The sequence below is a fragment of the Esox lucius genome, chromosome 1 (assembly GCF_011004845.1).
Source record: "Esox lucius isolate fEsoLuc1 chromosome 1, fEsoLuc1.pri, whole genome shotgun sequence".
Lineage (NCBI taxonomy): Eukaryota > Metazoa > Chordata > Actinopteri > Esociformes > Esocidae > Esox > Esox lucius.
In genome coordinates this window covers 19,178,116-19,205,347 of record NC_047569.1, presented here as the reverse complement: position 1 = coordinate 19,205,347, position 27,232 = coordinate 19,178,116, and the positions used below count along the sequence as shown (strand labels likewise).

Genomic DNA, 27,232 nt, shown 5'->3' with positions numbered 1-27,232 from the left:
CTAAAGTGTGCCAAGAAAACATCCCCCACACCATTACACCAACACCACCAGCCTGCACAGTGGTAACAAGGCATGATAGATCCATGTTCTCAATCTGTTTACGCCAAATTCTGACTCTACCATCTGAATGTCTCAACAGAAATCGAGACTCATCAGACCAGGCAACATTCTTCCAGTCTTCAACTGTCCAATTTTGGTGAGCTCGTGCAAATTGTAGCCTCTTTTTCCTATTTGTAGTGGAGATGAGTGGTACCGGGTGGGGTCTTCTGCTGTTATAGCCCATCCTCCTCAAGGTTTTGCGTGTTGTGGCTTCACAAATGCTTTTCTGCATACCTCGGTTGAGTGATTATTTCAGTCAAAGTTGCTCTTCTATCAGCTTGAATCAGTCGGCCCATTCTCCTCTGACCTCTAGCATCAACAAGGCATTTTCGCCCCCACAGGACTGCCGCATACTGGATGTTTTTCCCTTTTCACACCATTCTTTGTAAACCCTAGAAATGGTTGTGCGTGAAAATCCCAGTAACTGAGCAGTTGTGAAATACTCAGACTGGCCCGTCTGGCACCAACAAACATGCCACTCTCAAAATTGCTTAAATCACCTTTCTTTCCCATTCTGATATTCAGTTTGGAGTTCAGGAGATTGTCTTGACCAGGACCACACCCCTAAATGCATTGAAGCAACTGCCATGTGATTGGTTGATTAGATAATTGCATTAATGAGAAATTGAACAGGTGTTCCTAATAATCCTTTAGGTGAGTGTACTACTCCCTTTACAGAACAGCACATACTGGCCCTAACCAGAATAGAAAGAGGAGTGGGAGGCCCTGGTGTACAACTGAGCAAAAGGACAAATCCATTTTTGTCTAGTTTGAGAAACAGATGCCTCACAGGTCCTCAACTGGCAGCTTCATTAAATAGTACCCACAGAACACCAGTCAACGTCAACAGTGAAGAGGTGACTCTGGGATGCTGGAGGTGTGCTTGATGCCATCTGTCAAGCATGGTGGAGGCAATGTAATAGTCTGTGGGTGCTTTGGTGGTGGTAAAGTAAGAGATGTGTACAGGGTTAAAGGGATCTTGAAGAAGGAAGGCTATCACTCCATGCTGTCACGCAATGCCATACTCTGTGGGTGGCGCTTGATTGGTGCCAATTTCCTTATTTCATATATGTTTTCATGGAAAACAAGGACCTTTCTAATCATTCCGTCCAAAGCAGCCAGTCCAGCTCAAGATGGAAGTCGATAATGGCCCCAAAAGGTGGTTGAAAATGTCATGAATAGCCCCCAGAATTACAAACTAATTAAAAACAATTTGGTCATGTGTCTTAAGACTGCTGGAATTTAAATTCCTTACATTTTTAAATTATAATGTGTTTTGTTTAACTGTACATAACAGAGTGCAAGCAAAAAGTAAACTTTTAATCTATGTGCAGCTTTTGCTACAATTCAGCAAATGAGAACATACTGTTCAGCTAATTTGCATATTGGCTTTTTGTAGCTCTGATTGGCTATAGTACACATATGTGTCTGTCTTTAACATAAAGCATTGCTTTTTGAACAGAAAATTGTTCATTGGGGCCAACTTCTAACATTCTAAAAGAGTGATTTATATATAGCAAAAATGGTCTGGAAGGGATTTGAATCTCTGGTGTTACTCTGGATAGAAATAATGCTTGCATGGGAGGACACCACTCACCATCAGTTGCTTGATGCCGGTGTGCTCCACTTTTTCCTGAGCCATGTTGTGGTCTTTGTGGACAATCTCAACTCTAATGTCATTCTTGGCCAACACAACACCTTTCAGATCTGGTGGAAATACAAGTCAGATATAGCTCAAATGCTGAGACACAAAATATATCAAGTCATTGTGCTCCCACAGAACATAATATCTTTGAGAGATTGGAGTCCACTTCCTTAATAATACATAGCAAGTTATGCAGGTTAATGTACATGCTTCATGTCAAAGATACAATGACCTTCTGTATACATAATCACATCACAACCTGACTCTGACTCATTGCATACTGTTATATAACAAAGTCTTACTTTCTGTCTTAATTTTGCTTGGAAGTTCTCTCTGGTGGGCACAGATGGAGACCGGTAGTGAGGGCATAACCAGGTGCACATCTTCTGTGGTATACAACAATAACATACTGAATGCAAGTAAATGATCCCACGCAGGGATGCAAGCAGCAGCAGTATGGGAAAAATGGAGTGGCTGACAGTATCTAACCTGTGTCACTGTTATGGAGGTCTGTATTTGAACCATAGACAGGATGGACATAATTCTCCTAAAACAACCCAGTTTCCAAAGTGTAAAAAGTGTAAAAAAACACAATGCAAAGATGTGCAAATCATGTAAACCCTAAATTCAATAGAAAATAGTACTAAGAAAACTTGTTTAATGTTGAAACTGAAACATTTTATTGTTTCTTGAAAAATAAATGCCCACTTTGAATTTGATGCCATAAAACATGTTTCAAAAAAGTTGAGGCAACAAAAGACTGGAAAAGCTAAAAAATTTAACATTACTACGGTCTCCTCAGTTCCCAAATGCTTAAAAGAAGAGGTGATGCAACATAGTGGTAAACATGCCCCTGTCCCAACATCAAATTCAAAATGGGTCGTTTTCCAAAAACAATACAATTTCTCAATTTCAACATTTGATATGTCATCTTTGTACTATTTTCAATTAAATATAGGGATAAATGATTTGCCAATCATTCCATTCTGTTTTAATTTGCATTTTACGCAGCGTCCTAACTTTTTTGGAAACAGGGTTGTAAATAAGTGTGTTAAGATATACTGAACAGCTACGAGACCTGAGCCTTTACACCTTTAATAGATGAGAACCATATCTGTTTTAGCTTTGATATAGAGTGGGTGAAAGGCAAAGGGATACTTACTTCTCTGAGAGCTGGTACAGCAGAAGGCTCCGATGGTCGCCATGAGGATTATACAAGCCACAATGGCCCCGACTGCCACCCCAATGATGACAACCACTGGAAGAGTCTCTGCAGACAACAAAAAGTTTTCTTTCTACAATAACACTTGCAAAAACAACCTGTACACTACAAAACATAAAGCAAGGATCTCAAACGTAGATTGTGAGCTCCTGGTAGCTTATATTCCACTCATTAGCAACTTGTGAAACAGTTCTCAAGTACTTTTTCTACTGATCCACTGCAAAATCTCTTAGTAAATGTTACATTTTAGACACTTCAGGCTCCCATCTATTCTAAATGATCCCACACAAAGAAAAACCTAACACAGTTGCTGGCAAATTTATTTTCAGCATGCTGCTCCTGTCTGTCGGTATGGTCATCTTATAAGAGCTAATCCAGCCTTGCGTGTGCATAATCCGTAAAAGTTAACTCAGCACAGCAATTGAACCTGCTACACCGCAAACTTCAACTGGGCACACAAACCGTTCTGTATGGATCTCATAACTCCGGGTCCAAAATTTGTGATTGGATGTACGCAGCGTCCCAAAAAAGTTGGGACGCTGCGTAAAATGCAAATACGAACAGAATGCAATGATGTGCAAATAATTTCTCCCTATATTTAATTGAAAATAGTAGAAAGACAACATATCAAATGTTGAAACTGTGAAATGTTATTGTTTTTGGAAAAATATTTTCCGCTGTGTTGCATCACCTCTTCTTTTACCAAGACTCTGTAAGTGTTTGGAAACTGAGGAGACTAATTGCTGTAGTTTTGAAAGAGGAATGTATTCCCATTCTTGCTTGATATAGAATTTCAGCTGCTCAACACTTTGGGATCTCCTTTGTTGTATTTTTCGTTTCATAATGTGCCAAATGTTTTCAATCGGTGACAGGTCTGGACTGCAAGCAGGCCAGTTTAGCACCCGGACCCTTTTACTACGGAGCCATGCTGTTAATGTGTGCAGAATGTGGTTTGGCATTGAAAAAGATGCCATTTGGATGGCAGCATATGTTGCTACCATCCAAAACCTGCAGCGACACTGTGTTCACCAACAATGGTTTTCAGACGTGTTCCTGAGCCCATGCAGTGATTTCCACTACAGAATCATGTCATGCAGTGCCGTCTGGGGGCCTGAAGATCACGGCCATCCAATATTGGTTTTCGGCCTTGGGTACAGAGATTTCTCCAGATTTTCCGAATCTTTTAATGATTTTATGTACTGTAGATGATGTGATCCCAAAACTCTTTGCAATTGTACGTTGAGAACCATCTTAAATTGTTTCACTATTTGCCCATCCTCACTTCTGACAGTCCCATCCTCTCTGGAATGATACCCAATCATGTTACTGACCTGTTGCCAATTGACCTAATTAATTATGTGATGCTCCACCAGGTTTAGTTTTTTAGCATTACACAACATTTCAAGTCTTTTGTTGCCTCTGTCCCAGTTTTTTTTAAACGTGCTGCTGGCATCAAGTGAGCATGTATTTTCCAAGAAACAATAAACATTTTCAGTTTCAACATTTGATATGTCGTCTTTGTACTATTTTATATTGAATATAGGGGTTTAAATGATTTGCACATCATTGCATTCTGTTTTAATTTACATTTTATGCAGCGTCCCAACTGTTTTGGAAATGATCTACACTTCAATGTAGATAATTGACCAGGATATCTGTCTGTACTTTGCAGGATAAACAAATTAAGTATGCTGTGTTCGTGAGGGATGATAATGAACTGATTTTCTCCACAAAACATGCCCAAAAATCACAAAGCCAAAGAAAAGACATGAAAAAGACATTAACTGTCTCAGACTGGGTTTTTTTACTTGCAAATTTTGGTCTCAACGACAGTTTGTGCTACATCTTTTATGATTCTATAGAAGGCATAATTTATGTATGTGAAAAAAAGAACAACTTAAGCCAATATTCTTATTTAGATCTCAAGACTTGAAGCAGAGCACAATAGTTTCCACCACGATACAAAAACAGAGGACTATGAAGAACAATGACCATAGAAACATACTGTACCTGCAGCTATTTGCATTTAGTTGAAAGCTCCATAATAATATGATTGTAAAGCATACCTAGATAATATTGTATTTTAATAACTAGTTCTGTCAAAGTGATCTCACTTCAAATGAAAAACAATTATCGGATCTCAAGCTAGGTCTTCTATAATATGAATGGGTTAAAATTCATGGATATGATGATACTGTACATAAAAATATATCAGTGAATCTCCCACAGCGAGGGCCATCTTGCAAACAGATAGCCATGTTGTTAGTGGAAGTCATGTTTGAAAATATGACTTTCATATTGCCATACTTAGGGAAAAGTGTCGGAAACCAATTTGTCTTGCTAAGAAAAACAGGACATAATTGTTTTAAAATAGTAGCCCAATACATTTTATCTTCTTGGCAAACAGTAAACATAAAAAAAACTTCCCATAAAAAATGTAATACAAGATTTTACCTCTATTGGCTCAACTTAAGCTTATGGTTGTATTTGAGGATTGGATCTTTGACTTGAAAACACATTTTAAACCAATTTAGAACGAACAAGATTTTGTCTTAGTATGTCGAATGCATCAAGTAGTTTGCAATAAGCTGCATTTAAATACATGGCAGAGCTATATGGTGTCTGCATACAAGTGCATACTGCATACTGAATACAAGTATTGTCCTTCTCTATGTGTTCTCTCTCTGAAGTATGTAGATATTCAGAAGTGGTCTATCATGGCCATAATACTGTACTTCTGTAAACCAATGTACACATTTGTAGGATTACTTGAATCCTCCAACAACAAAAAAATCACTAGATATTGCTGTCACACTTTTGCTCACTAAGTGTTCAAAAAACTATAAGGATACAGAATACACGTGGAACAGTAACGAACATAAAAGTTAGGTCCAAATCAAGGCTAGTCCGGACGGTCTTAATATGGACCAATCATGGACGTCTATAATTTGGGTCAGATCAAGGATGGTCAGGAAAGACCAAATATGTATCAATTTTCTTTGGCTAATTAAGGCCAGACCAGGATTGCCCAATAATTGTTGGCCATGTATGTCTTTGGTCAGTGAGTGCTCGTTGGGCTACTGTTTCAGCATCTAATTTAAACAGATTTGTAAGACGATTTTGCTTTGGACAAATCGTCCATGTATTTTGTTGTTACTATTAGGAAGCTAAGGGAATGTTTTCAAAAAGCATAAAACATATATAATTCCCAACACTTGATTGTGTTTACATACATGGATAAAAAAAATTGACAAAAAAATTTAACAAAAACACATTTCCAGCAGGAGCATAAGGTAAGTGCTTCAAGCATGCGCAAATGTAGCTATGTTTGCAACTACGGAATTATCTTATTATTTGTTACTGTAGCATGTACACTCACCTAAAGGATTAATAGGAACACCATACTAATACTGTGTTTGACCCCCTTTCGCCTTCAGAACTGCATTAATTCTATGTGGCATTGATTTAACAAGGTGCTGAAAGCATTCTTTAGAAATGTTGGCCCATATTGATAGGAAAGCATCTTGCAGTTGATGGAGATTTGTGGGATGCACATCCAGGGCACGAAGCTCCCGTTCCACCACATCCCAAAGATGCTCTATTGGGTTGAGATCTGGTGACTGTGGGAGCCATTTCAGTACAGTGAACTCATTGTCATGTTCAAGAAACCAATTTGAAATGATTCAAGCTTTGTGACATGGTGCATTATCTTGCTGGAAGTAGCCATCAGAGGATGGGTACATGGTGGTCATAAAGGGATGGACATGATCAGAAACAATTTAAACGAGGCCCAATTGGCACTAGGGGCCTAAAGTGTGCCAAGAAAACATCCCCCACACCATTACACCAACACCACCAGCCTGTACAGTGGTAACAAGGCATGATAGATCCATGTTCTGATTCTGTTTACGCCAAATTCTGACTCTACCATCTGAATGTCTCAACAGAAATCGAGACTCATCAGACCAGGCAACATTCTTCCAGTCTTCAACTGTCCAATTTTGGTGCAAATTGTAGCCTCTTTTTCCTATTTGTAGTGGAGATGAGTGGTACCGGGTGGGGTCTTCTGCTGTTGTAGCCCATCCGCCTCAAGGTTGTGCGTGTTGTGGCTTCACAAATGCTTTGCTGCATACCTCGGTTGCAACGAGTGGTTATTTCAGTCAAAGTTGCTCTTCTATCAGCTTGAATCAGTCGGCCCATTCTCCTCTGACCTCTAGCATCAACAAGGCGTTTTCGCCCCCACAGGACTGCCCCATACTGGACGTTTTTCCCTTTTCACACCATTCTTTGTAAACCCTAGAAATGGTTGTGCGTGAAAATCCCAGTAACTGAGAAGATTGTGAAATACTCAGACCGGCCCGTCTGGCACCAACAACCATGCCACTCTCAAAATTGCTTAAATCACCTTTCTTTCCCATTCTGATATTCAGTTTGGAGTTCAGGAGATTGTCTTGACCAGGACCACACCCGTAAATGCATTGAAGCAACTGCCATGTGATTGGTTGATTAGATAATTGCATTAATGAGAAATTGAACAGGTGTTCCTAATAATCCTTTAGGTGAGTGTAAATGGCATGTCAATAATCTCTATGAGCTGCTTAACAGCCGAGGGTTTGAACGTGTCCTGTGATATCAAAATGTTTCTACTTCTCAAAATCTTCAAAATCTGGGTATTTACCAGATTGCCAAACCATTGCTCCCACCTTGTTCCTTGAGGCGGATGATCTCTGTGTCCGAACCAAAACTATTCCAGGCTGTGCAGTTGTAGATGGTCTGGAAATCAGCAGGGACGATGTTACTCATGGTCAGAGTAGAGATTACTCCTTCCTCAGTGCTGACTGTCTCTACCGTGTAACGACCTGAAGTCCCCGACTCCAGCACTGTCTCCTTCCATGACCAGGCCTGTAAGGGGTAAGTTAAACAGGCAGTATCTTTCCATGAATGATCTGTAGTAGGACATACTCTTATAATTGACAATAACAGATTATACACAAGAAATATGAACTGCAAGAAAAAGAAAAAAAGTATCATGGAAGAAACATTTCTTTCACATTAATCACATTATAGTGCCAGTAGCACTTTATACTACCCCCATCAAATCAACTACATATTAATTATGCAGAATGTTAATGCTCAGCATCAACCCACAAAACACATTAGTAGACAGAGTATTACAATTATTTATTTATTTCCAAATCAGAAAAATACCCACCCACACAGTACAAGAGATGAATTTGATTAAGTTGTTTACCTAAGGGCTTTACATATCTCTTAATTGGGTCTTTCCTAACCACTGAGCATAAGCATGCTGATTCTTTAAGCTTGCCATTCTTGCCATTCTTTCAGCTCCTTCTTTAATACAAAAAATTATATTAAGGAATGCTAGTGTTATCATCCAATTGTTTTATTCTTAGTTGTAATGCATGGGTTGTTAATATTCTAATAAAGCAACAGTTGTCAGGGATCCATTGCTGCATTTGCAACCCATAAACGATTTGTTGCTGTGGCCGGCAAAGAAAATTTAAGATTTAGATATTGAAGAAAGTGGTGTTGGTTTTACATACGATGCGATCTGGAGGTGGAGTGCTCTGGATGAAGCACTTGATCTGGCCCTTCTCCCCGTGTAGAGCCTGTTGTGTCTGGGTACTGGAGATGGTGGGTGGGCCTGTGGAAAGGGCACAGAGAACAACATAACATCAGCCATGAAGGTCAATCACAAACCCTCGCATAAACATAATAAACCACTATTAGATTCCTGTGGGCTAAAGTCAGTGTCATGTAACAAAGGTTTAATAAAGTTATGCCGCAATCAATTAAGAGGTTGAAAACCAACTGCATTTTCTCAAAATAATTCCTACTTCGAATTTCTAACCAACTTGACTATGAATGCAGGCACTAAACAGCAATTCTGACAGATGAGTGCATTTAGGTTCAAAACGAATGCCTTGTCGAACCTCAACAAAATCACCAAGGGCATATTAGAACAGTATGAACAGCTTCCATATTGGCCTAGCCCTCTTTCTGAAATCGTGAAATTCAATAGGTTATTCAAGGTGCTCTTGATTTCTCCAACTAAGATATGGGTCACAATAGCATTACACACTGAGCGTAATAATGACTACAAAGATGGAAGAAAAAACATATAACATGCCTCCCTGATTCTCAGATATAACATGCCTCCCTGATTTTCAGATATAACATGCCTCCCTGATTTTCAGATATAACATGCCTCCCTGAGTTTCAGCACATTTGTTTTCGCTTCCCAGAGTGGTGCAACGCAGTGATATCATAGATTGGAGAACACGCTGTCCTTCAACAACAGAGAAAATATAAACTAGTCTATTTGCTTCAATGGATAGTAACACCATGTAAACAAAAGAATATTACGTACTGGGGGAACAACTTCAATTATTAAGGTGAGCTTACCACCAGCTCCCCTCTATCCCATTCCCTGTCATCTTTCTGTTGGTACATAACTGCAGTTTATTACTTGTCTCTTATTAAAAATAAATTAGGCAGATGGTGTCTTGGTATGCCAATGGATGAATGAGACTGGGTGCTACAGTAGGTTACGACTGCTGTGGAATGATAGCTGCAAACTAACAGCACTGCATTGAGCACTATGTCATAATATCACTGTGTATGTAGTGAAGAGGCAATTCGGTGGAAAAGTAAGTTTTACTCAAAATGAGAATGTGTTTTCAGTCAACTGGCAAAACAACAACAAATTATTAGGGACATTTCATAAAAAATAACGGAAATAAATTATGAAAAACCAGAATAACTAAAATAAGTATTTTATCACTTTATACGTCCATTAAAATGAGGCCTACACCTACCCGCTGTCATCTGGATCTGATTCCAACTAAACTACGAAATGAGCTACTTCCTGTGCTTGGACATAATAAACTGCCCCATATCCTCAGGGAGTGTCCCAAACCTCTAAACGTGGCAATAATAAAGCCTCTTCAATGAAAAAGCTTAAATAATTATCGGTCAAATCTATTGTTCTTCTCAGAAATGTAATAAAATGTGGTTTCCCAGCAAATCGCTGCCTATCTAAAGACCACTAATATTTCTGAAACACTCCAGTCCAGTTTTAAACCCCATCTGGGCCGTGCACAGATCTTTCGGGGGCATGGGCAAAAATGACAAAAAAAGACTTCTTAGATACATGCATGGACATTGGGCGCAATGCAATCGTCGAATTCCTCATGACTGTCAGCTTCCGCAATGCGCTTTAGGCGGACTGGCGACGCATGCCCATCTGCTCGAGTGACACGCGTCGAACGGATGAAGCATGCATGCCCGTCTACGTAAATGCCATGTGTCATGCAGAAAGAATGCAGGCACCAATTGGCAAAATGAGCATTTGTTGTGTCTAAGGGGAAAAAGGCAGGGGCTCCTGTGCACGCCTTTGGACCCAATTATAGTACTGAGACCACTTTTGTGACCACTTTAGTTTTCACTATTTATGCTGCTCTTGGTGATGTCAACTGGAAGCACAAAGTCAACTTTCACTGCTATGAAAATGACACAGTTGTACATTTCAACAAAACATAGCAAAGCTTCAAAATGTACAATCCTAGCTGTGGGTGTTTCAGATATAAGGAAATGGATGACAGAAGTGTTTTTTTATTTCTAAACTATGAAAAAAAACTGAACTGCTCATTTTAGGTCCCAAGAAACAAAGTCAAGGAAAAAATTATCCTTGACAGATGTAGAATCATTTAAAATAAATAACTCTGAGGGAACTCGGCATTACTCTGGATCCAGATCTCTCTCTAAACATAAAACATATTTCTTATTGCATTACAATAATAAGAACTCTGGAACTCTGAAAACGTTTTGTTAAATATGGTGTTAATACAATATTAGACTATTGCAACATTATTTTCTCTGGCTACCCTGATAAGACAAAAAAGTTCACAATACTTATATACTAGAATCTACACTTGATGACCTAAAACAATAGGGCACATTTTTAGTTTTTGCTGTTTACTGTAACCCTAATCTACAGTACAAAGCATTTAAAAGACATGATTAAAGTGGTGAGTCACATGAGTTATTGAGAGACAAACACTGTTACAAGGACAGACAAGCTGTACAAAGTAGGCTAAGAAAAGTAGAAAAATACACAGGCAGTTGCTCTAACTGTAGACCATTGGAAATTGATAAGTAACCACAACTACATCCGGTTTATAGCGCATTACATCATTGACAACTGGAAACTTTATTCTCAGGCTCAGACATGAAGGCACTATGTTGAAACATGCAACAAATATTTTATGCAGGTAGCAAAGCAGTGGAACACTGAACCTAAATTGCTTTGTGTGTGTGTGTTTATGTGTGTGTGTGTGACAGAGAGAGAGAAAGAGAGAGAGAGATGGAGAGAGTACGTGATCAAACTTAAAAAAAATTGTCAGAAGTAAAATTATGATACAGATCATTTTGTATTTGTGTTTTTTGTCTTTCCTTTACAATACAACACAGCAAATGTCACATAATGCATTGATTTTAAATTCTAAAATGTGTATCAATTGCAACTAACTACAGAAGATTGTGATTAATCATGATTAAATAATTACATTTTTTGGGAAACCACTCTATACTCATCTATGTATGGGGGGTGCGGTGGGTAGTGTTTGGCTAGAATGTGTTCCTGAGGTAAATACGGACAGATCAATTCCTTATGAAATGCCCAAGGCGAGTTCTGGTGACTCTGGAGAATCTACATTGTGGATCAGGGCAGCAAATGAGGAATATAATTAGATGGCTTTATCTCCCTGCCTCAGACTGCTGGGGTGGGGTGACTCCTCCAGATAGGAGTAGAAGGAGTTTGTGTGTGTGTGTGTGCTCAGATTGTATAATACAGAGAGAGGGAGTTGTTGGGTGGTGCAAGTGGCAGAACTACACTGTTCTCACTAGTATGGTATTTTTTTTCAAAGAGGCAAGGAAGCAATTGAGTGGGCTGCCTCAGAATATAATTCTGTTTTATCGATTAGTCATCACCTTGTCACAAGAGCCTACATAAAGACTGGCTGTTTATTTCCATACAGAGTATAGTCTGAGCTTTGAAAAGATGTGACTTTTTGTGCTTTCTTGCAGCTATTCTTAAAACACCTCTGTTGTAATAGCTGTTGCAATTTTTTACAATATTTGTTGCATCCATTTTAATGGCCTTTCTTTATCTATTTATTATTTTGCACTAGTTTCTTTAAGCTGCGACTTTTCAGTTAGAAAATACATTTTATATTAATTGATTGGGCTTAAAAAGGCTATTGGGGGTTTTAACAGGGGGTTAAAAAAATACTATATATAAATGTAATTAAGGATGAATTGATGTCAGATATTTACCCCAATTTAATGTTTCTCTTGACTAGGATGCCAGCAGTAGATTTCAGGAGCTGGACATTATATCCTCTTTGTGACTACTGACCAACATAAGGGCATGTATAGCTAGGTGATAGGCCTATTTGGTTTGAATAATTATGGTCATAATGCGTCTTTTGTTTAGTCATAATCTGTATTTTGTCAGTTCAAGTGACACAGGATGGTCATAATGTTGTCATGACATTTTCATAAACTGTAGTTTGTCACCTTAGAAGAATAAAGTATACGGCACCACAACTCCGAGTGATTTATTGCTTTGACCTTTCACCTCTTGGCAGCTGCATATGTGTGAGAATATGATTTTATGATTTATGACCGGATGGTGGCAGTTGTTTTGTCGGTGGGTCCAGTTAGAGAGGGAGGGGTAGTGCAAGTGATTCTGTGGGATGAAAGGGGTTAGGTCAAAAGGATTATGATTTTTTTTTTTTTATGGTTGTTAATTTATGTCCGGGTTGCTAACAGTTGTGTTTTTCCGGGGGGTACATGTCCGGTTAGCCTCTCATGGATCAGGCAAAAAAAGTCAATTTCCGTCTAAAAAGGTGTACCCAAATCTAAATGCTTGTAGCTCATGACCTGAATATAGTAGAAACATATGTTTGGTTCCATTTGAAAGGAGACACTCTGTAGTTTGTAGGAATTATAAATGAATGCAGGAAAGTATAACACAATAGATTTGGCAGAAGATAAAACAAACCAAAAACTTGTTTTTTGTAAAAAACTAAATTCCTCCTCATGTTTGAATTGCAGTGGGGAAGGTCAAACATGGATTAAGAACCTGGAGGAACTTTCCACTTGATTAAATAGATGTCAGCAGGATCTGGGTAAAGTTTCAGTGATCTACTTAGTCATTTTTAAAGCAAGGCCAAAGTGTCCTTTCCAGATTGGCCAATTTGTGCCAATTTGGACACTTTGGATACATTATTAATTTTCAAGTTCATACCTACCCAGAACAAACAGTGCAAAGGTGATTAAAATAAGGGTTACACACTCCCAGGAATGTTGTACATGATGGAAAATTAGCTTCCCTTCATAAAGGTACTAACAGGAGGCGCAACAAGCAGGTGGATCCAATGATCTAACTTGTGGTGTTTGCATCATATGTGGTGATCTAACATCATATTTGGTGTTTGCATCATATGTGGTGATCTAACATATGTGGTTTTTGCATCATATGTGGTGATCTAACATCATATGTGGTGATCTAACATCATATGTGGTATTTGCATCATATGTTAGATCACCACATATACTCTATGCTAATATACTGTATGTCTTGGGTAATCTATCTTATTGTACTCACCAAGTTGCTTGACTCACAGTCCATGATTTCTTCAAAAAATCTAGTCCAAATTGGTCTCCTATGCTGCTTTTCCATCAAGGAGTAGCCATTTAAACTTTAAATGCTGAGTATAGTTTCGTGAACAGCGACAGCTATGCGTTTTGCGCAATAGTCAAGTTAGGGGAGGTGCGCACTTTTGGTGTGTCCTGTGTGTGCGTCTCAAGGTGATCATTCAACACTTGCCGTAAAGTGTGGCTTGTGTGCTCTCAACCTAGCAAGTCTCAAATCCATTGGTCGTCTTTTGAGGAAGATACATGCTACAAAACACAAAAGCCTGTGCGTAAACGGTGCCAGACTGCATGTCTTTGTTGACGTCGTGCGAAGCATAGAGGCCACGTAGAATGATAAACTATGGCTAGTTAAATGCTAGAGACTCTCTTCTTTTCAGAAATACAATTATCCTGTGTTAAAACCTAGTAAGGGTTTTGAATATCATGAATAGTTTTGTGCTGAGTTGATCGAGTTGGATTTCGCTGTGAAGAACATGAATCGTTGTCAATATAAAAACTGATTTTATCAAACAACGATGCTTGGCTATATCTCTGGGACCATCAAGATTTGAAATCAGAATAAGACGTCTCTTTTTAAGACGTCTCGATCCCTGGACACGGAAACTAGCTCTAGTGGAATGTCACCTCGCTGGCGGGGAAGGAGCCTGAGATCGTGCGAGAGGTTGAGAGGTTCTGACTAGAGGTAGGATCACCTCTACGCACGGCTTGGGCTCTGGAACCACACTCCTTGAGAGAGGATGGACTCTTCACCACTCTGGAGTTGCCCATGGTGAGAGGCGGCGGGCTGGTGTGGGTTTGCTTATAGCTCCCCCGCTCTGCTGCCATGTGTTGGAGTTTAACCCGGTGAACGAGAGGGCCGTTTCCCTGGGGATAGGGAATAGGTTTCTCACTGTTGTTTGTGCCTACGGGCCGAACGGCAGTGCAGAGTACTCAACCTTCTTGGAGTCTCTGGGAGGGGTGCTGGAAAGTGCTCCGACTGGGGACTCTATCGTTCTACTGGGGGACTTCAACCCCCACGTGGGCTCGGAGCTGTGGCCGTAAGGTCTCCGGTGCCGGTCGAGGCGGCAATCCCCGAACCCGGTGGTGGACACCTGATGTAAGGGATGCAGTCAAGCTGAAGAAGGAGTCCTATCAGGCCTGGTTGGCTTGTGGGACTCCTGAGGTAGCTGATGGGTATCGGCAGGCCAAGCGGACTGCAGCCCGGGTAGTTGTGGAGGCAAAAACTCGGGCCTGGGAGGAGTTCAGTGAGGCCATGGAGAAGGACTATCGGCTGGCCTCGAAGATTCTGGCAAACCGTCCGGCGCCTCAGGAGAGGGAAACAGTGCCCTACCAACGCTGTTTACAGTAGAGGTGGGCAGCTGTTGACCTCAACTGGGGATGTCGTCGGGCGGTGGAAGGAATACTTCGAGGATCTCCTCAATCCCGCTGTCACGTCTTCCATTGAGGAAGCAGAGGATGAGGGCTCAGAGGTGGACTCGTCCACCACCTGGGCTGAAGTCACAGAGGTAGTCAAGAAACTCCCCAGTGGCAAGGCACCGGGGGTGGATGAGATCCGTCCTGAGTACCTCAAGTCTCTGGATGTTGTGGGGCTGTCTTGGTTGACACGCCTGTGCAACATCGCATGGCGGTCGGGACAGTGCCCCTGGGATGGCAGACCGGGGTGGTGGTCCCTCTTTTTGAGAAGGGGGACTGGAGGGTGTGTTCCAACTATAGGGGGATCACACTTCTCAGCCTCCCAGGGAAAGTCTATGCCAGGGTTCTGGAGAGGAGAATACGGCCGATAGTAGAACCTCGGATTCAGGAGGAACAGTGTGGTTTTCGTCCGGGCCGTGGAACACTGGACCAGCTCTATACCCTCTACGGGGTGTTGGAAGGTTCATGGGAGTTTGCCCAACCAATCCACATGTGTTTTGTGGACTTGGAGAAGGCATTCGACTGTGTCGCGGCATCCTGTGGAGAGTGCTTCGGGAATATGGGGTCCTGGGTCCTTTGCTAAGGGCTGTCAGGTCCCTGTACGACCGAAGCAGGAGCTTGGTCCGCATTGCCGGCAGTAAGTCAGACTTGTTCCCAGTGCTGCCCTTTGTCGCCGGTTCTGTTCGTAATTTTTATGGACAGAATTTCTAGGCGCAGCCAGGGGCCGGAGGGTGTCAGGTTTGGGGACCACACGATTTCGTCTCTGCTCTTTGCGGATGATGTTGTCGTGTTGGCCCCTTCAAACCAGGACCTTCAGCATGCACTGGGACAGTTTGCAGCCGAGTGTGAAGCAGTGGGGATGAGAATCAGTACCTCCAAATCCGAGGCCATGGTCCTCAATCGGAAAAGGGTGGCTTGCCCACTTCAGGTTGGTGGAGAGTGCCTGCCTCAAGTGGAGGAGTTTAAGTATCTAGGGGTCTTTTTCATGAGTGAGGGAAGGATGGAACGGGAGATTGACAGACGGATCGGTGCAGCTTCTGCAGTAATGCGGTCGATGTATCGGTCTGTCGTGGTGAAGAAAGAGCTGAGCCGCACGGCGAAGCTCTCGATTTACCGGTCAATCTATGTTCCTACTGTCACCTATGGTCATGAGTTTTGGGTCATGACCGAAAGGACAAGATCCCGGATACAGGCGGCCGAAATGAGCTTTCTCCGCAGGGTGGCTGGGCGATCCCTTAGAGATAAGGTGAGAAGCTCTGTCACCTGGGAGGAGCTCAGAGTAGAGCCGCTGCTCCTCCACATCGAGAGGGGTCAGCTGAGGTGGCTTGGGCATCTGTTTCGGATGCCTCCGGAACGCCTTCCTGGGAAGGTGTTCCGGTCCCGTCCCACCAAGAGGAGACACTGGGAACGCCTCGGTGTCCCCCCGGAAGAGCTGGAGGAAGTGTCTAGGGAGAGGGATGTCTGGGCATCTCTGCTTAGACTGCTGCCCCCGCGACCTGGCCCCGGATAAGCGGACGATGATGATGATGACGGATAATTGGAAATATTTAAATATTTAAAAATAGGATAAGCTATAGGGTGTACGTTAGCAGCAAACAGTAGCATATTTATTACCATATGTTGCTAATTATGTTAACTAGGATGTATGAATTGCAGCAGACATTTGATTATTTTGTTAGCTCGTGCAAGGAAATTGCATTGAGTTAATACATAGACCATGCAAATGTAAGAATGGCCTCCAAGTCCTGCTCCTGAAATCTACTGCTGGCATCCTAGTCATGAGAAACGTTACATCGGGGAAGGTAAATATCTGATATCACTTCATGCATAATTATATTGATATATAGCATTTATAATGAAATACTTTGTATAAAAAATATAAACAAAATTATATTAAAATACTGTTTATAAGAAGACTGGTTTTGCAGAATGGTTTATGTTTTGACAGAGTTGCGTAGGTGTCATAACCAATCATAAAAACATGTCATAATATTTAAAAATATGTGACCATGTTATGAAAGGATATGACATGTTCTATCAGCTGACATGACACCGTATGACATGGTTATGACAGAGTTATGACACTACACTTCACTTTTTTTGTTACAGAAAAATAAATACATATATGGTGACGAAAAGGACATCAGCACAATTTATCATTAATGTGCTTCCTCTCCTAGGGCTGCCTATAAAAGTATAAGTCTGATTATACACACAAACAGACATATAGACAGGAACACAAAATTACCAAGACATTCAAAGGCTGAGAGACGAACAGACTCATGCCTCTACGCACAAACAAATATGCTCAAATACACCATGTAAATTGATAGGGAAACATATTGTTCAGGCTACAAATCTCAAGTATAAAGGGATGTATATTCCAACTAATTGTCTTTCTCTCTGCAACACACAGATGCATTGCACAATATAAATAGCAAGCACAATACACAATAGCTTTACTGAAATCAAATTGAGTGGGGATGTTAAACTAAAGTGAGCAATATTAATCCATTACTGTTTTCAACATAAACTGCCCCCCATTCGACTGGAACTACTTGGTTATAATTAAAATACACCAGTCCACAGGGAATGGGTTGAATTCAGTTTTGCTGAAAAGTGTGAGTTGCTGACATGCAACAAAACAAAAGAAAATATACACATGTATTTTAATTATTAGCAAATGTGACAGGAAACAAATAGCAAAACATGCAAACACATACACCCACCCCCATACTACACATAATAATAAAGAGTATTCCTCAGTCATAATCAAGGCAGCCTCCAGAAATGTGTCATCAGCCAGGCTTTTATCTCACTGTAAGACTGCAGGTTAAAAACAATGAAGCAGTCAACTGCTGGGAGTTATTTTCAAGTGATTTCAATCCAAAGGCTTAGGTCGTAGTCCATTTGCGGTAGCAGAGACGACTGGATAGGGTAGAACATTTTATGAACATGTTGACTGAGGACTATTCCATTTACTGTACATTGTACATAAATAGTATTTTGAAAAAAATGTAAACCCCTGACCAATGCTCTCATATTATTGAATCATAAATTACACACTGACAGTACTTATGTTTTGTTTCATATCTTACTTTAAAACGATGAATTATTGAATGGTGACATCGGTTTTATGTTGGGAAATACTTCTAACAATGAAAACTGATATACTATGTCGCTTGCATAACTATTCAACCACTGTGATCTGGAATCCAAGTGTACACAGATAAGAAAAAGTGAAATTGCCCTAATAAGGACACACTTAACCTACCATAGGCATCCACTTGTGAACCATTAAAGTTGCTGTCACATTTTCTGGATGAAAACCTGACTGTTGAAAGATCATTGAGCAGGCTGTAAATCTGAAGTAAAATCAGACCAAGTAGAATTCTACAGAAGTTACAGATAAAGTAATAAAAAGGCATAGACTAGGAAAAAGCTACAAAATAATATCCTAGGGTCAGGATAGCCCAGTATGCATGCTGCCAAGAAATGTCTTTGCATCAAAACGCAGCACTCAAACAAGAAGGAAACTTGTGACAGATCAACAGAGAGGCCAACAATCATTTTAAAGCAGCAACAAAATGAATTGGCTGGGAATGGAGGAATGGTGCACCTACCAAACAAATCAAGAGCTCTGCATTAAACTATCCCATATTGGAGAGTGGCCAGAAAGAAGCCATTAGTCAAAAAGTAGCATGGGAGAAACCCAGATGTGATGTGGGAAAGTTTTGTGGCCAGATAAATCAAAGATTGGTATTTTTGACCACAATTCTAAACTAGAGTGCTATATGTGGACACTGTCCAAGCCCCAACACACACACACACCTTTCCTACACTGAAATGTTTTGGTGGCAGCATCATGCTGTGGGAATGATACTCATCAGCACGGACAAGAAATCTTCAAATCAAAGGAATAAATGATGGATCAAAATACAGGGAAATGCCACAGGAGAACCTGCAGGAAAATGATCTCAAGTACATTGCTAAAGCAACATTGGAGTGGCTCAAGAACAAAAAGGTAAGTAATGTTCAGTAGTATAGTCAAAGGCCAAACCTCAATCCCTATGAGAGTCTGTGGCACTATTCGAAAATGGTGGCCCACAAGATTAGTCCAACCAAACCTGAACAACCTGGAGCAAATCTGCAAAAATTGTCAACATCATCCCTGTGCAATGCTGGTATCTACTTACCAATATAATTAAAGCTGTTATTGCAGTAAAACTTGTCTCTTCCCAGTAAGAATGTGTCATGGCTGAATATTTATGAAAGCAACATACAATAGTAAAAATATGTCATTCTTGAGTCTGCATAGAAAAAATGTATGTTTTCTTTTTCCAAATGAGCATTCTATAGATTTGGTTCTATTCACATAATGATGTGCTAATATTTCATGATTCTTGGTACAAAGAACCCAACAGATCATCAAAAAAGGCATTTTCTCAAACTTTAAGCACATCTGACAATGGCCGAGTGCAACAAACATCTGCAAAGACATGTTTCATGTTGAAATACATGTTCATACAAAGTACTTGCATAACTATTGTTAAGATTTTGCTCTGTATTGTTGAATTACCTTTTAATATCACCATGCTCATTGTTCCTAATCAATCATCACTCAACCATTTGATGAATATACTGTATGCATTTTAAATTGTTTTGCTATCTAAATGCAGATTGAAAAGTGCAGAATTTGATCTCAGAGGGATTCAAACCCACAACCTTGTTGAAAGAGTGAGCCACAAAAAAACACTGTCAAATACAGAACATGATTGCCACCCATTGTAGTAAGCACAAATGGTAACTACAGTTGTGCTCATAAGTTTGCATACTCTGGCAGAAATTGTGAAATATCTTGTTACAGACAACAAGGTGACACACACAAGTGAAAATGGCAACTCAAGGTGAATTTCCCACACGTGGCCTTTTAAATTGCAATTAGCGTCTGTATATAAGTAGTCAATGAGTTTGTTAGCTCTCACATGGATGCACTAAGCAGGCTAGATAATGAGCCATGGGGAGCAGAAAAGAACAGTCACAAGGTAATGTAACTTTATAAAGATGGAAAAGGATATAAAAAGATATCCAAAGCCTTACAAATGCCAGTCAGTACTATTCAATCACTTAAGTGGAAAATTCGGGGATCGCTTGATATGAATCAAAGGTCAGGTAGACCAAGAAAGATTTCAGCCAAAACTACTTTCAGCCAAAGAATTGTTTGGGATACAAAGAAAAAGCCACAGGTAACCTCAGGAGAAATACAGGCTGCTCTGGAAAAAGACGGTGTGGTTATTTCAAGGAGCACAATACGACGATACTTGAACAAAAATGAGCTGCATGGTCAATTTGCCAGAAAGAAGCCTTTACTGCGCCAATGCCACAAAAAATCCCGGTTACCATATGCCCGACAACACCTTGACACGTCTCAGCTTCTGGCACACTGTAATTTCGAGTGACGAGACCCATTGTGAAGCATAGTGGTGGCTCACTGATGTTTGGGGGGGTGTGAGCTATAAAGGCATGGGCAATCTTGTGAAAATGTATGGCAAGTTGAATGCAGCATGTTATCAGAAAATACTGGCAGACAATTTGCATTCAAGCTGCGCATGGGATGCTTTTGGACTTTCCAGCACGAAAATGACCCTAAGCACAAGGCCAAGTTGACCCTCTAGTGGTTACAGCAGAAAAAAGTGAAGGTTCTGGAGTGGCCATCACAGTCTCCTGACCTTAATATCATCGAGCCACACTGGGGAGATCTTAAACGTGCAGTTCATGCAAGACGACCAAAGACTTTGCATGACCTGGAGGCATTTTGCCAAGACGAATGGGCAGCTATACAATACCACCTGCAAGAATTCAAGGCCTCATAGACAGCTATTACAAAAGACTGCATGCTGTCATTGATGCTAAAGGGGACAATACACAGTATTAAGAACTATGGGTACAGTATGCAGTTTTTTGAACAGGGGTCAGTTCATTTAAATAAAAAAAATGATTGTGCCATTCTGTTATGACCTACAGTTGAATGTAAATCCAATAAGAAATAGAAGACATGTGTTTTGCTGAGCACTCATGTTTTCTTTACAAATGATATATATTACCAATTTGAAATTCTATTTGAAATTCTTTGTAACCACACAGCCTCTATCCAGCTTGGCATAGAGGGGGAGTCCAAAAGTTCTCCCTCTTAGAAGAGATCTCGTCCTGTATAGTCTTATTTGTTAAGGATGTTTCATTCATCAGCTTCTCGCTTTCAACTTGACAAAATAAGAGCCTATGTTGGAGCGCTTTCGTTCCGGCATATTGGAGAAAAAAACTTTATGTGGCCACCTATTATGAGGAGAAGTATTGGGGGCTGTAGGACACCTAACAGCTAAGTAATTTCTGAGGCTTACTCGGTAAGTAACGGGCTGTAATTTGAAGAGTTACCCAATATAACAGTAAACAATTCCATTTTAGGCTTCCTATAACGTTGCTACTGAAGGTTGTAGCCAGCTATGTTTTTTTATCTATCCTGAACAAATGGTGTTTTGCCACTGGTTGTTTTAACAGCTAATTAGCCATTTGTGAATGACACTGATACTGTAGGGGAGACCAGGGATAGTTGTAACATTCTGGACATTTCTGTCTGTATCTTGAAGGTCTTTTAAGCCAGTGCATTCAAAATTGTATACAAACTAGTTACATGTGTCTGCTATTAGATGGCGTAGCTGTTAAATCTGTAACACAAACAAAAAATGCGTGGTTTAGTCTCAAACACAAGGAGTGAAATGTTACAATTCACCACATAGCCTAGGTCAGCTGTAGCATACCCTGTGGTGAAATGGAACATTATGATATACCACTGGGGTGAGTAAGTCTTGACATTATAAAGAAAGCTTTTTATTTCAAAACTTAAATTACTTTTTAACATAATTGGTGTTTGTGTGTGTGTGTGTGAAATATGTTAGTTACTGTCAGTCATAGTAGTGAGACATTTGAACATAATACATTTCAACAAAATGAGCATTACTGAATATTAGTTTGTGTGTTTGTGCTTTTTTGTTACCGTCAGTCTAGGCATACTGGAATTCAAAGAAAACATATATAGGCCTACAACAAAAATGTTGCATATAGTAGGTTCTTACATTTTAATTGTTGTTAGAACTAAACCAGACCCTTGTTGTTAGAACTAAACCAGACCCTTGTTGTTAGAACTAACCCAGACTCCTATAGTCATGAACTAGCTTACCTTACAGCTAACAGGTAAAACATTATCACTAACAACTTGCATGAAAGATATCTAGATACACAATAAACATGATTTAATTTTATTGCATTTTATTACATAGCTGGCAATACTATCACAAACATTATGCAGAATGAATCGGATGATTCGTAACTTGTTCCTGATTAGAGAAACTGGAAGTGTTACAACTAACCTGTGTTACAACCATCCCTGGTCTCTAACCCCTACGGTATTTATCAAGGGGTAGTCTGTCAGTCAGTTACTCACCCACTCAGTCAGTCAGTAAGAGACAATCGCTCTTCTAGGCTGGCTCTGCTTACACGGTCTGGCAAAAAGGGAAATGTTGACCCTTTGTACATTTCACAATGTATCTGCAGATATGGACTTCGCTGAATGAAATCCGCTTGCTCTATCAATCCAGGCCAACCAACACTACACATAAAATGTACTTGTAGCGACTACATACATTTTTCAGATATTGCTCACCCTTCAATCCACACTGTATTGTAATAATGTGGGGGTTTTGATGTGCAAAAAAACCTTCACTCCTTTTGGCCAATTATGTACTAGATAAATCTCACAGCACTAGAAATCTCTTCCCCCAGTGTGAAGTGTTTACATCTGTGATGTGGTGTGGATGAGGAAGGAGCCAGGCACAGGATACGGAGAGTTTGGTATTTTTTATGTTGGCGCCAAACAATCGCTAAACACGATTTCAACAGTAGAATAATATCTATGAAATAGATATTAAAAAAACAGCAACATGAGTATAGCACTATGGTAGCAAAGGGAACAGATTTCCACTTAGTAATGATGAAATGTGGATCAAGTGTGTGTCGTCAGAGACAGGACAGTCCGTGGTGCGTACAAGACAGTGTTGTGACACTTGTGGTGACACAAGGGTACAGTGGCGGCTAGAAAACTGGTGAGGTCGACCGCCAAAGAGGGATACGTGACAACATCATTGGGGTGTGTGTTAGGAATGACAAAAGGTGTGTGACTGTATAATGTGCAGTGTCATAAAGAATTCATAATTTTTTTCCAATGGGCCACAGCTATTGTGGGGCAATGACAACGTTTTGTGGACTTGACAGCATCAGAAAACAGAAGCTCTCAAAGAGAACTTGCCCAATCCTCCACTTCCACCACCAAACTCTGAGCTTATGATTTTCCCTAGAAGACATGAATGTGTTGTGTAAGGACAGCATAGACAGTCCCCTGCATTTTAGAAACATTGTTTAAATTACTCTTCACACCTGCTTTTCAAGACGTTGCATTCACTCAAAATATCTGAAGCTGTCTGATGGAGCCAGTAGCATTATAGGGACTCCATACACCCCTAGTACATACTATTCATTGACTTACCTTTGAACAGCTAAGGTCTATATTAGCTTTTGAGTTCACATGCCAATAGATTTATGGACTGTTGCTATTTGCAAGCCATTAGACTACTCAACACTTGAACTGAACTGACTGTCCATTTATTTAGTTATTTTAAATTCTACATTTAAATAAAACAACAAGGGACTACAATAACATGTGTAAATTCATCTTAAGAATATTGAAATTGACCAACCTTTATGGTCATCGTTCTGGCAGGTTTTAGCTAGGTACCAAGTTAAAGCTAACGTGAGAAATTCTAAATGCAATGCACACACAATAGTTTTTGCTAGTTCACACTTCTGCTGCAGTATACACAACTAATCAAAAGGAGAAATTGTTGAGAAAACATTCTTTTAGAAAGGCATGATTGATATTAAATCATTTTAATTAAGAGTACATATTTATAAAGCAGTGACTTGGAAGCGGAAATAGGCATCAAAAGTGGAAGCATAACTTGGAGTATGAAGCAGGGGATTTGTCCATGTGCACTGATACAGAGTACTTGGGGTACAGTTGTGTTTTGGTGTGAACCTTTATAGCTGTGACTTCCCAAACATCCCTAGCCAGCATTATACTTACCATTGACTGTGAGTGAAACCTCCTTCTCACCGGCACCAACTTTCGGTACTACAGCACGGCATACATATTTCCCAGCATCTTCCTGTCGCACAGCCTTCAGTGTCAGGATGTTCTTATTGCTTAGTACCTGCCACACAAAAGTCAAGGTTTACTAAACAAATTCAAGAAGCAAGTAGTCACCTTCACTTTATGGGCTGCACAACATAGCCTGTCTACCTCTAAATATCTAACGTCCACCTCTATTCAATTATAAATCCAGTGTAAGACAAGTCTCATATGACAGATGACGTTCTTGCAACAATGGCTTGCAAGACGAAATGTGCCACACTGTTAAATAAATCAAATGAAAGAAATAAATATACACTACAGCAGTGGGGAACCATCAGGGCCCTCTACACCCCCAGAGAGGGCCTGAGGATAGATACATGTTGATATTAAATAATTGGCAATTTTGTTTTCATTGATTTAATCTTTTTTTGTCTTAATTGTTATGATCCTCCTATTGAATTTCTTCAGTTTGTGTTGAAAAAATAAGGGTTAATATCCAAGAGGAAAACATTTCTAATCAGATTTTTCCATTCGGTAATATCTTGGTAGAAATTATCTAACTGGGCTCAATGCTCATTGGCTAGGCCCTGAGGCTTTGAACAGAAGGCACCAGCCAACATCATAGACATTGACTTAAATTAGAGCAGCATTTTGCAATAACAGTAGAATGAACCAATCACATATTGTCCTGTAATAGGTGAGACAATTGTATGACGCCTCAAGGCCCTCTAGATAGGTTGACTAGATTCAATAGGGTGAAATATGGGACAGTCAGGGTGCCCCCAACAACCCCAACCCCACGCACACACACCCACCACCTACACACAATGCACAACAAAGTAGGGCCTACTATTTTACCGTACATCAAATTGTATTATCAAATACACAAATACATTCTATTGTGTTTGCACTGAATGAATTGGATTGAAGCAACAAAAAAGTGTTTTACTCAGGACAACACTATGTGTCTCACTGGCAAAGATGAACAGTTATACTATAACAAAATATTGCATACGTGATAAGTTAATTAATTAGATTGAAACAACAACAAAAGAGCGTTTGCACTCTGGATAACATGGGCACATTATGCTCTGAAAAATTACTACAGCCTATGTTTCAGGTGTACACAGCAGCACCTGTAACAAAGTAACATAATTATGCCTAGTCATTTTGCTCATTTAATTCGGGGGGTGTGGAGTATGGTGGCCTGATGTACTTTTCACAAGAGCAATCTTTCTCAGTGTCCGCTTGTCTTTAATGAGTTTATCATAGAAAGTTGTGCACTTTAATGCAAAATTTACTCAAACAAATAACATTGCCTTCATGGATGGTTGTTACAGTGAGGTGGGATTTCATGCACACAGTTGCTGGCAATGGGCCGACTGTCTGTGGGCCAGCTTGCTGGCAATGGGCCGGCTTTGATCTCAATCAAAAAAGAACTTTGTCCGGATTAAAAATCAAAAGACAAGCTACAAGAACCTGCCATTATCTATTTCATAAAGGATGGACTTTGTTTTTAAAATTAAAATCATAATGGTGAGTGGACTTTTTGTTTTCCTCTACAGCTTGCTTTTTGTTGTTATCTTGTTCATTTCATTTCAGTACACATCATACAATATGTACAATATTTTTTCAACTTTAGATCAGTTGTGTGGTAAAATCAAAGGTGATGACGTTGCAATAGGAAGTACTGAGTACATGACATTTCGTGTTGTGCTTTTTTTTTATTGTCAAATACCGCGCAACATTTTTCATATACTGTCTGTGGTCTTGAAAAAATTTGTATTGTATGGTTGAATTTATTCCGCCACTATTTGAGTGACTGTTTTGGTGAATGTTTCTTTGAAACGACACAATCGTATTTTCTTCTAACGTAGTTTCTGTTATCGATATTTGCAACCGTTGTGTACGTGTTCTGCTTTTGTGAGCCATAGCAGAGGCGTGGCTTAGGACCGCTTGACTCTGTCATCAAAGAATTGCTTCTCTTACATAGGTCTGCAAAAGAAAGGTCTCAAGTCATGCTCTGTATACACTGGCATCTGAGTTCTCTATTTATATGTATGATATCAGATATTTTTACACTACTGAGGGCCTAGCTTCAGTAGTCACGGTTTGCCACTGGTCTACATGAATGAATAAAAAAATACAATTAAAACTAATTACCTAACAGTAAAATAAATATTGAAACATTTAAATTAATGTAGAAAATATAATAGCCCAACCACTCCATGTTCCAGAGGCGTAGGTTTGATTTCAAATGTGAAGGGGGACAAACACTGGCGTAGCATGGTTACGCCGGGGTGCAAGCTGCCCCCCCCCCCCGATGCAAAAATACAGCCTTCAGCCATTTCATTTAATATTACTTAGTTAACATATTTTCTCTGATGTGTACTCTTAGTGAAGAGCTACTACAGACCTCTGTATTTCAATGTGTGTGGCTGATATGTGATCTACATATTGTACATTTTGCCAGTACTGTACTTGAATTTCACAACCTCACCTCTCAAGCTCCACCATTCTCTTGCATGACTACACTGCTTGAATGAACATCCTTCTGGTTCTGCTAATAAATATGAATATTCAACACATGGGCGACACATAACATAACTCATTTTATTGGAGTTATCCACCTTAAAAGACAACATTTCACCTCAGCTCCACAGTTGACCTTTTCTCCATGGCTGTCTGATCCTGCTATGACAAGGACCGTCTCACGGTCAGCATCTGATCCTGCTAAAATGCAGGACATATTATGACATGAACAACTTGAGCTACATTGACGAATGCAGAACCAGATGGCAATGTTTGATCTATAAGACCCACATTAGGTTGTCATGTCAAATTCAGCTACTTCTGTAGGGAACTAACA

The 27,232-nt window shown here is 40.0% G+C and overlaps 1 protein-coding gene across 3 annotated transcripts in view; it reads right to left on the bottom strand.

Annotated features, from left to right (window-relative positions):
• Nucleotides 1-27,232, bottom strand: part of kirrel3b (kirre like nephrin family adhesion molecule 3b) — a 191,401-nt gene that overhangs the window by 10,201 nt on the left and 153,968 nt on the right. For 2 of the 3 annotated variants that reach the window (XM_020041329.3, XM_010893311.5), the window contains exons 9-14: nucleotides 24,316-24,442; nucleotides 8,531-8,631; nucleotides 7,670-7,868; nucleotides 2,907-3,014; nucleotides 2,047-2,130; nucleotides 1,697-1,806 (exon numbers count right to left, since the gene is read on the bottom strand). In XM_020041329.3, coding sequence (XP_019896888.2) covers nucleotides 1,697-1,806; nucleotides 2,047-2,130; nucleotides 2,907-3,014; nucleotides 7,670-7,868; nucleotides 8,531-8,631; nucleotides 24,316-24,442 — 729 coding nt within the window. The remainder of the gene's footprint in view (nucleotides 1-1,696; nucleotides 1,807-2,046; nucleotides 2,131-2,906; nucleotides 3,015-7,669; nucleotides 7,869-8,530; nucleotides 8,632-24,315; nucleotides 24,443-27,232) is intronic. The other variant, XM_034292094.1, reaches the window with a different exon arrangement.